Source organism: Lagopus leucura, unplaced genomic scaffold (genome assembly GCF_019238085.1).
Source record: "Lagopus leucura isolate 7727_CA_CO unplaced genomic scaffold, USGS_WTPT01 Super-Scaffold_100002, whole genome shotgun sequence".
In the NCBI taxonomy this organism is placed as follows: Eukaryota; Metazoa; Chordata; class Aves; order Galliformes; family Phasianidae; genus Lagopus; species Lagopus leucura.
This window is the reverse complement of record NW_024962263.1, coordinates 74160249-74176431: the sequence shown is the minus strand read 5'-3', so window position 1 is coordinate 74176431 and position 16183 is coordinate 74160249. Positions and strand designations below refer to the sequence as shown.

General features: G+C 38.1%; 1 protein-coding gene across 1 annotated transcript; it reads right to left on the bottom strand.

The window, feature by feature from the left end:
• Positions 1-4180: 4180 nt before the first annotated feature.
• Positions 4181-15908, bottom strand: TRHR (thyrotropin releasing hormone receptor). The gene is made up of 2 exons (XM_042870336.1): positions 15114-15908; positions 4181-4588 (listed from the first exon to the last, which is right to left on the bottom strand). Exons 1-2 carry the CDS (start codon positions 15906-15908, stop codon positions 4181-4183), a joined length of 1203 nt encoding a protein of 400 aa, XP_042726270.1.
• Between the last annotated feature and the right edge of the window lie 275 nt (positions 15909-16183).

The following is a 16183-nucleotide window of genomic DNA, read 5'->3' as shown; positions in this document are numbered from 1 at the left end:
TCTGACTGTGCTACTTGCTGCACACCTGGAATTGAAAATCACGTGGGAAGTACTGGAGACTTCTGGGAATTGCAGTCTGTCTCTTCTTAGCATATCTTCTTCTCAGCCATAACCAATGTAGGTATAGTGGAGACTTCCAGGAGCCGGGATCCAGGAAGTGCAGCTCCCTGGCACTGTGCTCCAGTACTAACAGCTGGCTGCATGATATCGTGATATGGAATACCAGTCGAACCAGGGCAAAAGTGAACTAAAACTATGTTCTCATGTGCTTGTTAAAAATCAAGTTGCAATATAATAATCTTGCTTGGTATTTTATTACAATAACAACAACAACAAAATCCACTACGAATTAATCTCCATATCTGCATGCATCAAATAATTACAAAATGCTTATTTTGAACAAAAATTGTTCTTCCTGCTTTGGAGGACTATATTTATCAGCAGTACACTTCACAGACTCTGCACAGAACAATTTCACGATCACATTAGTAATAATTTTATAAGCCGCACATAGTAACGGAATGATTTCAGAGTTACTCTGGGTAGATGAAAAAAAAAATCCTTCAGGATCAACAGATCTTCCATGGTTTCCATACAAATTTTCACAATTCAGTACAACAGTGATGGGATTCTGGTGTCTGAGTCAGAAAGGCTGAAACTCACTACTAATTGGTGTACCACTGCAGCTGAATAACAATGAAGTATCACAAGAAAACAACCTTGTACCGAAAACAACAAAATATAGAATAAAACTCCATCTCAAAAAGCGAAAACTAAGTCCTGCAAGATCATTTTGAAATTTCACTGCAGTTTGTAACAGAACAGTTATATAAGACAGAATTCATACTCAGTAATATTCAGTAATTGAAAGATAAATAAGTATCCGCAGCACTGTTGAAAGAACAATTTAGCTTTGCACGCTCTTGAAATAATAAGCTGCTTTTTTTTTTTTCCCATGGTGACAACTCTCAAATCTGTTTTTGGTTTGTTCTTTACAACGGCTTTTTAAAAACAATTTAGGAAGGTTTTTCTACTTGCAAAAGCTGAGTGGTTGATCCTGTGTAGTACTAGAACTAGTCAGCAGCTTCTAAAGAAGCATCAGGCTCTTAGCTGTATTGGCAATACTTCTGTGAAATGAAGTTGGTGAGAACTTTATCAGTTGATTTGCGCCATTCATTTCCACAGCAGTATCATAAATCCCTCCATAATGTTATTGGAGCTGCTTTAATATATACCCTAAACTCTTTCCGCCAGGAGGCTGTGCACTAATTTCAACTACTGCGTTTTAAATGTATCAAACCTTTCTCATCTGCACGCTACCAGCACTGAAGCTGGCAACATCTCACTGTTTCACAGTAGCTCCAAAATAAAATGCTAGAGCAGTTTTCTTATGTCAGTTATTGAGTGAAGTTCCAAATAACAGTGCAGTAAGAACATCATCTCTTATATCAAAGCCATGAAATGAGGATACAGACATGGATTTCAATATTGCTCTATTTCAGACAATTCTTTCAAGCTAAATGTTACAGAGGAACCTAAATAATAATATTACTTCAGTCTGTAGTTGACATCTAATCACATCTAGCAAAAAAGTTTGCTATACTATTACTAATAAACAAAAACACAAATTTTTAAATGCAGTCTCACATATCTGATGTACAGTGTAGATACAAGAAAAATGGCTGGTTGCTGTTTTATACAGAACAAACACAGTATTAGATCTAAAGTCACACCAGCAAGATCTCTACCAAAGTTTCATAGTTCAGCTGTATGGGTTAGTGTAAAATTGGAATGTATTTCAGAATAACATCCTTAAAGTCACAATAAATTATGAATTAAAACTGCACCTGAACTTACATCTGCAATTCATCTTTATGCACACAATTTTGTATGCATAGTTATTTATTTTTGTACAGCCTGATATTATTCACTTTTTTGCTACTGCAAGTGAAGGTGCAAACGAAATAGCATACATGAATTCTAGACTTGTGTTGAAATCTTACTCAGAATATGGCCTTGAAAAAGTACTGGCTGAGAAAGCAGAGATACTTTTGGACCAAGAATGCAGATGAAGGATAGAATTTAATTCTGGTATTGTCAACCTGTAAGAGTTCCAGTTCAACCTGATCTACTCTGAAAGTGGTCACAACAAATATGTAACTTTGAGTTACACAACTTCTTGGCTGACTTGCCTCTCTTGTACCCCTCCACTGATGCTACTGAGGTTTCTTTTAGCCCACGCTGGATAGATTTTGAGTAGAACAATATTTTTTTCACAGCTTCTTAAAAGTTGCGCACAAAAACTGTGTGAGTTCATAGCAAACAGTAACACACAGGCATTGTCTTGAGTCCGTGTTCTCATAATAGCACAAACACGAACAGGTCTGGAGCAATGAGAAGAGCATGCAGGTGGCTAAGATCGCAACTGGGAAGCGATGGTGGCTTCTCACAGGGAACTGGAATAAGCCATGGAGATCAGCACCCTCTGCTGGTGGGATCAACTGCAGACCGAGCTCAGAAGGTGAGCACAGCATAGAAACTCATTGCCTGTAATATCAGCTTCTGTTTCTGGCTCCAGATCATAAAAAACAGTGCAAAAGGTGATAATGTAGAGGAAACATTACAATGAACTTGGAGCATTGAGAAAAAGTAGCAATACTTTCATTGTGTTTTCTCTTGGATACTATCTGAAAAGAAAAATGAAAAAAAAACTGCCTTCTTTACTGTGTTTTCTTCTTTTCCTTAGACATTATCAAAGCTATAAAACCCTACCAGCAGCCTCAGAGACAACTACCGAAGTAGGCCAAAATTAACTAGTAAAAGCTTGCCAAATAGCGTTCAATATATATTAAGTTCAGACAAGATTTATTTCAAGTGGTCCATCCCTAATCTAGCTTGCTGAAGAAAGAATTCTGAAAGCTTCCTACTTTAATTTGTTTATTCCCTGCTGTGAATTGATTGAAAAGCCCTCCTATTTCATGCTGTTCAAGGTAGAAGAAAAAAATAAAGATTTCATACTCTTTGCCATTAGATTTTTTTTTTTTTTTAAAGCTATGACACCTACAATTAGATCTACATTTCTGAGGGAGGTTGGAGTCAATGGAGGACAGTTACTGTCATAAGTAGTGGTTATGGCTGTTCTCAGAGATGTGGTGAGAGTCCTTCCATTACACACAGCAGCATGGAGGAGGGCAGTTCTCTCAGTTTCACTGTCTGTCTCTTTGAAGAGCAGCCTTGCTGTTTTGGAGATCACAATACAAGCTGAAGTACTTGCATATTCCACTGAAGTCCATTCACCTCTTAAAGTTTTGTTTAGTGTTTCATTCAACTGCATCCAGCACTGTACTGTTTTGACTTCCCAAGAAACTGTGTTTTCTTGCATGATACTGACAGGTATGTATAGATATATGGTAAATCCTGCTATTTGGTGAGCAGAAATGCCTTTGTATGTCATACAGGTTGGTGCAAAGAGATCATCTGAAGGATTTGTATGACTGCATACTCAGAACATGGTGTGTCTCAGGCCTGAAAATCAGAGAGATGAAACAAACTGAGAAAAAAATATCTGCCATCTTCATTACATCTGCAGACAAATTAAAAAGTCACCCAGTGAATTATCTACATTGTAAGATCTTATGTATATGGACTTACGAACAGCTAAGCACTGTTGCATAAAAAAAGTGTCTTGAAAACAGCAACGTGCATCATCGTATGAAGAGAGCTGGGTTAGAGAGATGTGCATCTAGCTGGGAGATAGGCATGCCTTTGCAGGAGCGGAGTGCTGCTGTGAGGGAAGTCTGTGTCTTTTCCTTGTGCCATCTGCATGGTGCAACCAGGTTAGTTAACTCTGAGCTGGAGCCAAAAGGTGACACACAAGAAAATATCCCACTGCACCACTGCCCTCTGCTTGTCAGGCAGTAAGGCTTAGCCTATGTATTTCTCCTCACTGTTCAGTATGCACCATGTTCTCCTGGTCACAGAATGCCCAGCACAAGGAACTTTGAGACCATCAGTTTCCAGATCCGGTCAGATGAAGTAATGACATTGTCCTGTTTGGTGGCATGCCAGTCATCCCCACCAGCCTTTCCCTGCCCCTCACCGCTCTGCCCCACCTGAAAGCTATCCCAGTACCACCCAGTGCACATCAGCATGCTCTTTTATAAGGAATACACACCAAATACTAAAAGGCATTAACTGTTACCTCAGATGACAAACATGTGTCACCAATGGATGTTTTTGCAGAGGACAGATAGGTATTGGTGACAGTAATATCTTCTAGTTCACTGCTGAAGTGATCAGACTCTTTGATGACATTATAATTTAAAACCACACTGTAATTGGCAGGTTTCTTGTCCCGTTTCAGATGGCAGTTGCAGAGTTTCCTGAAGGCTGCTCTGAATTTCTGAGACATGAGATTATAAATTACAGGATTGATGGCACTATTTAAATAAATACAGATTCTGCAAAACAGCAGGAACCAGTTTTCTTGGAAGGGACTGGAGAGAAAGGAATTGACAACCACCAGTGTTCGATAAGGCATCCACAGAAACGCAAAGAGGACTACCACCACAGCCAACATCTTGGTAACCTGGGGGAACACAGACACAAGGTGAGCAGATTAATACAGCTTGGAAGGAACAGATGTCTTCCCAGATCTCTAGGGCCAAAGCAAAACTACTGACAGGTTTTTCAGCTGTGAATTTCAGAACTGTGTTTGATTCAGAAAGTTCTACTGTAGTAAGAAAAACAAACAGAAACAGCACTTGGTTTCAAATTCCTCCCAGTTTTTGTTAAATAACTGTAGATTTTGCAGCTCCTCAAGCTGGAAGATCTCCTTTGGACTACACAATCTGTAAACTAATTCAAGTTGAAGCCTATTTTCATGATCTGCTTTAAGAAGTACCTTGTGGGGTTTCAAAAGCCAAAAGTATTTTTTTAAAGGAACTAGATTCATTCTTAACCCTAAAATCCTAATATTTAATTAGATCTTCATTATTTGTTTTTTATTCTGAAATGTCAGTTGTCATCTACAAGCAGAGGAATATAAGGGATTATTTTAAGACTTGATTATTAAAAGAGCTTTCATCTATTGTGTAAAGCAAAAAAACAGCCCTTGAGAATACCCAGGATATCTGAAATGAACAATAAATAATTGAAAAGTTATTAAAAAAAAAACAAACAAAAAACAAACCTGTAAGAGGGCTGTTCTCTTAAATTATAATTTACTTTCATTGTAAATATATACTATATACACATACAGTAATTGAAGTCCTAATATATTATAACATATATTGTATATTTTAAACTCTAGTCTCTACACTAAAGAAAGCTTGAAAAGTATTAAAACAAGGTAGAAAATACAGTGAAATGTGACTACATGGGAAATACCAGGAGATAATACAGTGAGGTGCTGTCATATACATCACGGGATGACTTCCTTAACTGTGTGTGCATGAACTGAAAAGCAGCGGGCAGATTCTGGTGAGCTATACCTGCTACTTTTGTGTTTTGTGTTTTCCTTTACTATTTGCCTTTCTTCTTGACATAAAGCAGTTGCTGCCTATTGACAGAATATTTTAAAGAATGACTTTTTACCTTTGCTTCATTCATGTTATACTTTATTCCTTCTAATCTGGATTCTTGAGGATATACATAATGAAGCAGCAGCTACTGTTGCCACAGGAAACATTATCTGGCTGTATGGGTTATAATTCACTGCTTGCAGATCTGATAGATGTAGATTAATAAGAGATGAGTTTCAGCTGATGCCTCTAAGACAGATAATTCCACTAAAATTACTCATACAGCGGTGCTTTGAAGTTAGAGCGTATCGTTTGTTTTTTGATCAGATGTATGATCTCTTGAAATGCACTAATACAAAGGCTATAGTTTGATACTATAATTCTCGGCCCTTCTCCCCCACTTTTTATTTCTTTACAGTTCTGTTCAGTAGGAGCCAAAAACCAGACTGAGGAATATTATCTCCCTATTTTCTCACTTGACTGATACATCTCCTTGCAACTTCTAGACCACCTTTCTTGACTGCTGTGCACAAATCATCACCGTAACAGAGCAAACCAAAATAAGAATATCTCGAGTAGCTAAAAAGTTTTTTTTTTTTCCTTATCTCTGAGTCAAATCTGAAAGAAGCTCTGCAGACTGCAAGGAGCACTGTGATTCAGTGCTGGCCTGCTCTGGCTCACAAAGACTGGGGATTCCTTATCTCTCCTTCCTTTCATCCCTCCTGTTAGGCCCCAGTATGCAGTTCTAAACTGCAGAAGTCCATTCAACTGAGAATAATCATTTATATGGAAAATAATCCACGTTTAAAGGAAAACATTATGCCTTTGTAGGGCTTAGATTAACAATGGAACTAACAAACAGATGTGCTGCAATTGCTCAGGCATTCAGAGGGAGAGTAGGTAATAGTCCACATCGGCATTGGAGTACTTTGCTACCAGAAGCTCAGGAGGGGAATTCATAACCATAGCTCCTGATCAGTGACAATTAAAGTTTCTTCTGATTATGTCTTTAAGGAACAGAAAATCACTTTCAATGATGTAGCTGTCACTGTGAATCCTAGGTTGTATTAGAAGTAAATTCATCATCCTTACTGTTAGAAAATGGAAATACATTAATTCATGATGTTTTAAATCACATAATTGATATGGCACAGCAATGAAAAAATGGCTATTATCCCTCAAGTCAAGTTCTATATGCCACAAAGACATACACATATGTACTGCACAAACTGTTGGCTAAATTTATGTGAACTCGTGCCTATAATGTGCATTTTTTTATTGTATCTAACATCACTAGCTTATACTGTTGTCATGTTCAGCTTATCAAGGCTGTGATTTTACAAAATATTAGGACAGGCTCTTAGCACCAGATAAAATATATCATGGAGACAGCAGAAAGTACTCTGAGCTGAGATCAATTCAGTCTGCAGATTTGAATGAATCACAGAATGTTCCAAGTTGGAAGAGACACAGAAGGATCATCAAATTCAACTCCTGGCCCAAAACAGGACCACCCACAATTCAAACCCTACATCTGAAAGTGCTGTCCAAACACTTCTTGAAATCCCACTGTCCTGGGGAGCTAGTTCCCATGTTAGACCACCCTAACCCATTCTCTGCCATGGATTCTACAGCAAATGCAAGAAGCAGGAACATCTTATTCCTTCAGCTGATGCAAGCCAACAAGAATTTGCCACAATTCTAAAGTGGCTGCAGCATGTCCTTCTTGGAGGCAGAGAGTTTTCTTGTCCATTCACTTCAGACCATAACTGCTGTGCAGATGATAGCAGCTCCTCTGCTTTGGATGGATTAGTTTGTCCCCATTGTGACAGGAGGTCTTGTCACCCCTCTGCACTCTCAGGGCTTCTGAGCTAAAGCTGCTGCTATTGTGGGCTTTAATTTTCCCTCATTTTTGTCATTACAGATGAGCCCAGTATCTACACATGACTTAAGTCAAAGCTGCTTTCTTCTCCACATCAAAAATCTCCACCGGGATGGATGGGTATATGCAGGAATGGGGGAAAGTTTGGCCCATTGTACATAGCTGTCACAACCATTTTGAAATCACTTCATATGAAATGTAAGTGAACGTTATTATTGTCAACCCTGTGCACAGCACAGGGGTTGGAACTAGATGATCTATAAGGTCCCTTCCAACCTAAGCCAGTCAATGATTCTATGGTTCTGTGATTATTTTTGGAGGGGCTAATTATTTTGTATCAGTGAAGTGGGACATAAACATCAAGGGGACAAACTTTTAAGGACCTTCGTTTTAGTACCTATTCTATCTAACCATGCATGAAAGTTCTCTGAAAACAGAAGCATGGCCATAGGAGCACTCTAGAGGGTACTGGTATGTCCACTAATTACTCAGATGGAGGCAAGCACACTGATTGCTCTTTTCTTGTGGGTATGCACAGCCTCTTCTATGTTCAGAGTACAAATTATTCTTAGTTAAATAAATTGAAAACATGACTAGAAGTGTTTGAGAAAATCCATTGTAATTCAAATTTCAAGTGTACTTTGAATGTAAAGTGCTTGAGACTGAACATGCTTCTGGCTGCATGCAATCCCTCTTCATGTCCTATATTTTTGTTTCTGATGCTGTGAAAAACATTTTAAATGTGGGTGGGGTTTTTTTTTGTTTGTTTGTTTGTTTTTGTTTTCTGAGCAGATTCTCAGTATTTTAATTCTGAATTGGTTTCCTACCTTTCCTTTTTTGCTCCAAACCCTCATAATTCTAAGGAAGTGATTTTACAAGACATTTTCATTACCACAGTATTAGTAGTTGCTTGTTTCTCCTTTGATCGTTAGTCTCTCTTTCACTTACAAGTAAAAGTCAATGTCATACTTGCTCAGTTACTGTGCCATAGACTCACTGGTGTTTTACAAGCATGTAATAGTATCTCCTTTTGCTGTGCTTGGTTGTGTTCGATATCATTTTTTTCATGCTTGCTGGTGTTCATTGCAAAGCAGAGAGTGTACATGCTATCTCCCAAAATATTGAAAGTTGTACAATGAGGAAGAGGATTAAATAAATAAATTGATGTATGGTATTGATATAGTACTGCAAATGGCACTAAGTGATGTGATTGAGGATTTCATACGAGCTATACAGAACTGTATTTTCCATTGCTAGTTGGAATTCATGCTTGCTCTGCTATGAGTGAATAGAGAAGTTTTTATAGAGGGCAGTTGCTCACGTATTGCATTGTCATAGAGAAGAGTCTCACTGGAGGGTAACCTGCTTTTTTAAACAATCCTAGAGGGCCCTTAGATAATTTGATTGGACTCAACAGCTAACTGAGAGATATGCATGATGTTCCATTCCAAGTGTAAATAAACATGTTCACTATGTAAGGCTATGTCACTTTTTCACAGTTCCCTTCATATCTAGGAATTCCTTTGGAGAAATTATGAAATCTACTTGCAAGTAAGCAATTCAACATTTATGTTATGCACAGACAAGGAAGACACTAACAGTTTAGAAATGTTGACACATCCTCATCCCTGAGCTAGTAGTAAAAAAAAGAAAAAAACAACAAAAACTATGAAGTAAAGATGCATGTATAGATTTGTTGGCTGGTGTTACTTGTTAGTGAATCTCTATTTACTTAAGAAATTTGCTCTGATGTACTTTGAATAACTCATTTGCTGTTTGTAACATGAAAATGTTTCTTCCGATCTTTTTAATAAACACCTTGAGAATGGAATGCCTAAAATGGACAGTATCAACGAAGCAGGAGTTGACCTTCAGCTTTTACTGCCACATTCTGACTTCATTGTCCCATACAGAAACATAAAATAAGTTGCTAAACTTTCTAATGTTCAAGTAACAACCATTACCATTTTCAGTCTGGAGAAGAGGAGGCTGAGGGGAGACCTTATTTCTCTCTTTCAATATCTGAAAGGTGCTTACAGCGAGAGCGGGGTTGGTCTCTTCTCAACAGTGACAGGTAACAGAACACAGGGAAATGGCCTCAAGTTGTGTCAGGGGAGTTTGGATATCAGGAAAACTTCTTTACATAAAGGGTTGTTAAGCGCTGAAATAGGCTCTCCAAGGAGGTGGTTGAGTCACCATTCCCGGATGCGTTCAAAAACCGTTTGGATGTGGTGCTCAGGAACATGACTTAGCGGAGGGTTGTTAGAGTTTGGGTAGTGTGGTTAGGCTGTGGTTGGACTCAATCTTTAACGTTTTTTCCAACCTGAGCAATTGTATGATTGTATGATTCTATGATTCTATTTCTGCAAGCGAAGGACACTTAATGTTACTGGAATTGGAATTGGTGGTGAAAAAATAAAGAAAAATAAGTGTCTATTTTGATATGGACAACTATGTGCAGCGTAATTGTTTTTAAACTAATAAACTGAAAAAATGGATTGGCTTTTTTTTTTTTTTTTTTTTTTTTTTTTGCTCTTCTGTAGCACTCATAATTAATTAGAACTGTATTTTTAACCCTACTTGCAAGTAAAATGTCTCTCAGTCGCTCATCTGTCTGCTGTAATCTGCATCCAGCATTTACAGGTAAACTTTCAGTCTTGCTGATATTTTGATGTATTTCCAGAAGGTGGACTTAAGAATACCCTCAAATATTCACCTTGGGAAAGGTGCTTTCAGTTGTTAAGTTTGCTGTAAGCATTCAGTTCCTACATCACCTGGATTCCATGTTGTGTGTGCATGTTATAATGCAAATATATTTGTTTCACCTGCCCTTTGGAGTAAATTAAGTAAGTAGGGCTTCTTTATATGTTGGTGCAAAGGAAAAAGAAGGCTGTATTTAAAGACTGAAGAATTATTACCTTAAATTTCAGATGTGTAAATCTAAGTTGTAATATGCGTATGAATACAAATATAAGTTGAAAATGAACTTCATGATGGGGCGATGAACTGACTTTACTGAATCTTTCTTGCCTAGAATTTTCAGTAAAGACCAATGGTACAGGCAGGTGTTTTTTTTCCCAAGCTGAGTTTAGGCACATATACATTGCTATTTATGTGCTATAAGTGCCAGTAACTGCAGTTAATAAGGTTCCTCAATTGCTGTTCATCTTGACTAGGATACAGTCTGGGAATGAGTTTTCTGGAAGATTTAACAGTATGGATGGTTTGTAAGTACCAATAGCAGGCTGTTTTGGACTAACAAAGATATAGATTCATAGACTAAAGCCTGAAAAATCAAAGATTTAATTATTGCAGTTGCCTCTGTAATTGCAATTAAGAAACTAAAATCCACTGGCTGTATAATGGGGTAACAAGCCAAAGGTCTTTAGCCTCTCACAGCATCGATAATGGTACTACTCTAAATACATCTATGGAGCAAAACACGCAGACTAGGAAATGTTGAACATGATATTAAATGTATCATGTGACTAAAAGGAGGGTGTTTTGACCTACATCTTGATTGGTTGCTTATTGTAAGAATTAACTAACTAATTAAAAATACCTGAATACTGCAGTAAGGGAAAAAGATTGAGTAAAATCACACATATAATGGATTTATCAAAGGCTAAGAGAATCCTGTAGAAATCTCTTATGAAATACATGCCTAGCAGGAAGCAAAAGTAGGAATGCTTCCTTCTTAGACAGATTTGTTGTCTGCTGTAGTGAAAAAAATTATCATATGATTCTATGATTCTATGAAATCTCAAACACATTTTTTTCTCTGGGCTCTTGAGAAATGCCTCTCTCTATCAGCTGTGGCATGCTGTTAGAGACCGTGAAACATCTTAAAGAATAATGCCACTAAAATATTGGCTGTGTTGAAATCAGTGACAAAGCACTGATGAAAAGAATTGGGATGTCATACTGCCGCTCGCTTATAAAATGACTTGAAATATACATCTTCAATCTTTTTGTGTGCATAAATGCAGTTTTTACCTTAGTCCTACAGCAATAAATACAGTTTACAAGTTCTTCAGGAGGACAAGGCTTCCTCAAATGTTCAAATTAAGTGTTTTATTGGAAAACCCGAATTCACAGTCTGTATTTTCTGGTGAGTGAGCAGAAATTAATTCACTTCTTAGGACTTGTGATCATCTATCCATATGATCATACAGTTGTTAAATATATCTTAACATTGAATTTGCATTGAAGTTCTTTCTTCAGCTCTCAGTGAAGTAAATGGGACTTTGAACAGCCTTGCCTTAAGAGATACCCTTTGTCAAGAAATCATATTCTAATCATATTGATCATTCCTCTATTAAGCTTCGAAGTTTCAGCTACTTTGAACTTAGTTTAACTGAAGAGTGCAGCAAAATGTGCTTCGTCATTGTCCCTCTTGTTTAACTTGGGAAAATATGTACAGAAAAACTATTTCATTCTGTTTTCTCTGGTTCAGATTTTGCAGATTTCTCAGCAAAAACTATATCCTATAAAGTTTATCAAAGAGGTGGCCAAAAAGGTCTCACTTTACTGTTAGTTGCCTTTTCATTTTCTCTTAATCTTCTGTTGCAGAGAACAATTTGTCACTGTTTATAATCGAAACCCTCTGTAGGCCTTCAAAAAATTTCACATAGAAGTCATATTTTCAACTCTCTATGATCTTCAGCCTAGCAAGGTTATTTCCTTTGCAGTGAACAGGTGAAACTCCACTCAGCACAATCATCAAAAGCTCTATCATATCTAATAGGAGTTTAGGATGCTTCTTTAACTAGCAAACTAAGCACATGCTTGAGAGTTTACCTGCAGTAAACTCTGTATTGAAACAAGCTTAATACTGGTTAATGCTATGTAGCCATGAGCCTTTCCTCTCTGAAAACTGAACTTATCAATGTTGGCCTTCTTCTGGAAGAGATCTTCCCTCAAGAGACAGTCTGGAGTTACCTACTGACTTACACTATCTGATCAAAGGCTCTGCAGTCGCAATAAAGGATTCATTGCTTTCTAGAAGTACTTAGCTTCTGACAAAGAAGAGGTAGAATGAACTGGCTTCTATTCCTTCTGGGAAACAGAAAGTCCGATGGAAAACACAAATTAGAAATGGACTCCAACATAAAAAGCAGTTCCTAAGTTACTCTTCACATTTTAAAAAGTCAGCTTCTAACTCTGGGGTACATTTCTTATCAGTAACCTAACTGACATATTATTATTTTTGAGGAATACAATTGAAATTACACAGCCATATGACTCACAGTAAAAAAAAGTATTGTGGATATATTGAAACTTAACACTAATTCTTGGAAGCTGACATAGAAATACAAAGTTGATAGCATATGCTTTACAGTAACAACTAATATAGGTAAAAAATGCCTAAAAACAACATGATGATGGAATCTATTTCTGTTGTGAGTCAGAAACAGCTTCAGCTGCTTCTCTTCAGGTGAAATGTAGCTGCTGTGTGATGTAGAACACATCAGTAGTAGTGAGTAGTAGTGAGTAGAAGATAGAGCCTGCATTTATGCAGGTAATTAGCAAGTTTTGGACACTTCAACAAAGGAACACTTTCAAAACATAGATGACATAGTGGGTAGAAAAAATTAAATAGTATGACTTAATAGTCTGGGTCAAGCTAAATCCATATCAGTCAGGCAATCCAAGTCATACTAAGATTCACATACTGACATTTTGGATTAATCATCAAAAAAGGCTCTGAAAAGCCTTGGCTTAAGCCTGCATGAAGGCTGAGGAAATCAAAGTAACCTGCAGTCTCACTGTCATATAAATATGAGTTCATAATTGGTTAATTAAGATGATCAATTGTAAGAATGGAATGGAAGTGCCCTAGGTGTCTGTGTATCTCAACCCATGCGTTTTCTTGCTCCTGTTCTTTCCATTTTGTCCCCTGATCCTTGCAGAGGAAGTGAGGATGCAGCTGGGTGGAAGTTTGCTTCAGTCCGGAGCCAACCCGTCACAGGAACAACAGCTGATTTCATTTGTCAGAACGTACCTGGATAAATATAAGAGCTACAGCAGGGATAGAACTGTGCACCTCACTGTCAGTCATTTTCTCTGAAGATCATATCCTGGACATCACATCAAGATTTTAGATTTTGAGATTTTAGATTATCTGAATTTGAAATTCCTTTTTCCATTTTAAAGCACTAAATGCATTTGTGCAAATGTTAACTAAAAAAAAACAAACACACTGCCCTTGCTTTGCTTCCTGCGTTGCACTACAGAGAAAATGCTAACTTTACTCATAAAACAGTTAGTCTCATCCAACAGGTTGCTTGGGATTTTAGAAAATCTCTGCTGCCTTTATAAAACCAAAAGCACATCCTGCTGTAATCCCAAATTTCTGTTTTCATTATAATTTAGCATCAATTCTCTGCAATACTCAGTTCAAAAGACCTGTCTGCTTTTCAAGTGATGCTTAGCACAAGTTACCAATCGTGCGTGCTGAGGTGATATTGAGAACTTGAAAGTAAATTATCTTCTACTAATTCATGGACTAAGTATAGTAAACTTAAAGACTTCTGGGCTGAATATTAACTATAATTGGAGATATAACTAAATATAACCTAGCCTACATGTTTCAGTGTGCATTCCAAGGCACAGCTCTCATGCTTTGTAAGCTCTTGATGCTCTAGGAGGCAGCTCAGTTAACTTTTCAGATCTATGTCCGTACTAAGGAGTACCACTCCTCTCATTGAACAGTAGCAATCTTCATAGCATAAAAACAACATAAAGTTCAGCTTATAACCTGAGGGTGCATTCAGCTTGTTTGAAAGGGTGTGCAGCTCAGCCTTGCTTCCAGCAGGACTGCACAGAGTAGAGGGGCAGAAGCATCCCACCTGGCAGAGCAGCCCTCTGCTCCAGATCCCAGCAGCGGGTGCTGACAGGCATGAACCAGGCATTCAGTGTGGAGCCACGCACCTCCATGCTCATCCACACTGCTGGATGCAGCTGAAGCCTGATCCTGAAAGCCAATCCATCAAGTGGTACACCAGAATTTATCAGGACTGGACTAACTGTGCTGACAGCTGTGAGTGGGAGGTAGTGAAATTCACTGCAAATAGCCATAAATCATGCCACTAACTAAATTCATACATGCATGCATAATAATATATAAAGAAGCTGGTTAGACCTATGCCTCACTTCTGAGCCACCAGTACAAAAGAAAATATTTTCTGAGAGACAGAATATCATTTACCAGGCATTTTTATATACAGATGTGCTTATGTAGACTGTTCATGGGGACATCTAAGAAAATAAGGAAAAATAAGAACTTGACTATATTTGCAGAGTGACACAGTGCCTCAGCGGGGACTAAACAACAAGTCCCCTAAACTCCCAGGCTAGTTTATTTTCCTTAGAGCTCAAAAATAGCTTTGTGCTTTTGATTGGATTACTAATAGGCTGCAATATAAAGAAACTGTCATTTAAAGCATTTCATTCTTTACTGACACTTCCTAACTGCTTTTTGTTACAGTAGAAAGATTACTATTTATTTTCTAGTCCTAGAAGTAGGTGATAAGAAATAGGCAAGAAAGAATACATATTTAAATATATGTATACATGTATCTATGAATTTCTGCTTGAAAACATATCAAAAGAGATAATATATTCTACCCCCTTCCATGTATTTAGACCAGTGATCTCTCAAACAAGTATTTAGATTTCAAAAAGCCACTGCAAACTGCTGTTCCTACCTGTCTTCTAGAAGCAATAGTGCTATTGAAACTCTTGTTAGTCATCTTGGAATTCACAGTCTTGTTTTGGTGAGCCACATCGTTCTTCCACATCTTAGAGTTTTCCTTAGGGTCCGAAGGGATGGGATTCAGGAACAGTATTCTAGCAATCAGTCCATAGAGGACAGTTGCCAATACCATTGGTAAAACATAAAATATTCCAAAGTCCATCATGTAGATAGGAGAGTAATAGCTCCTGGACACCTTGTAGCCACAAGACACAACAGTAGTGTCTTTGTAGACTGCTGTATTGAGATCTAGTAGGAAAAACCAGAGCATACAGTATATGGAGGTGAAAGACCAGACAAAAATAATGATCTTTTTAGCTCGTGAAAATGTGCATAGGAATTGAGCTTTGATTGGGTGGCAGATAGCTATATATCTCTCGATGGTGAAAGCAGTGATGGAAAAAGAAGAAGCATTGATCCCTAAGTATTGGAGATAAGTGATGCAGAGGCACCCCACGTAGCCATACACCCAGGATTTGTACAGACTTTCAGTGATATTGGGTAGTCCTGCAGCCACAAGCACCATGAGATCTGCCACAGCCAGACTCACCAGATAGCAGTTAGTGGGAGTTCTCATGTGTTTGGTTCTGAGGACCACCAAGACCACCATGATGTTGCCCACGATGCCCAGTCCACAGATGAGGAGGACCAAGAGGATGGTAACCACTTGGTATTCAGCTGTAATGATCTCCTGGCTTGACAGCAGCAGCCCAGTGTGGTTCTGCTCGTCGCCTGTGCCATTCTCCATCTTCACCAGCCTGTCGCTGCTCCTGCCTGGCGCTTGGTCTCAGCACATGTTCTCCATGGTCCTGCAAAAGGAAGAGTGGAGCAGAGCGTGGATGAGCCACAGCCCCAGAGCACATTCTCCATATAGCCACAGTCCCATTCCTGTCCTGTTCTCCACTCACCTGAAAGCACTTGGACTTTCAGTCTTTGCAAATTCGATTACCAGATAGGCTAATCCTTCCAAGACTCCATGTACACAGGCTAAAAAACTTTTCTCATAACTGGTGTGAGGTATTC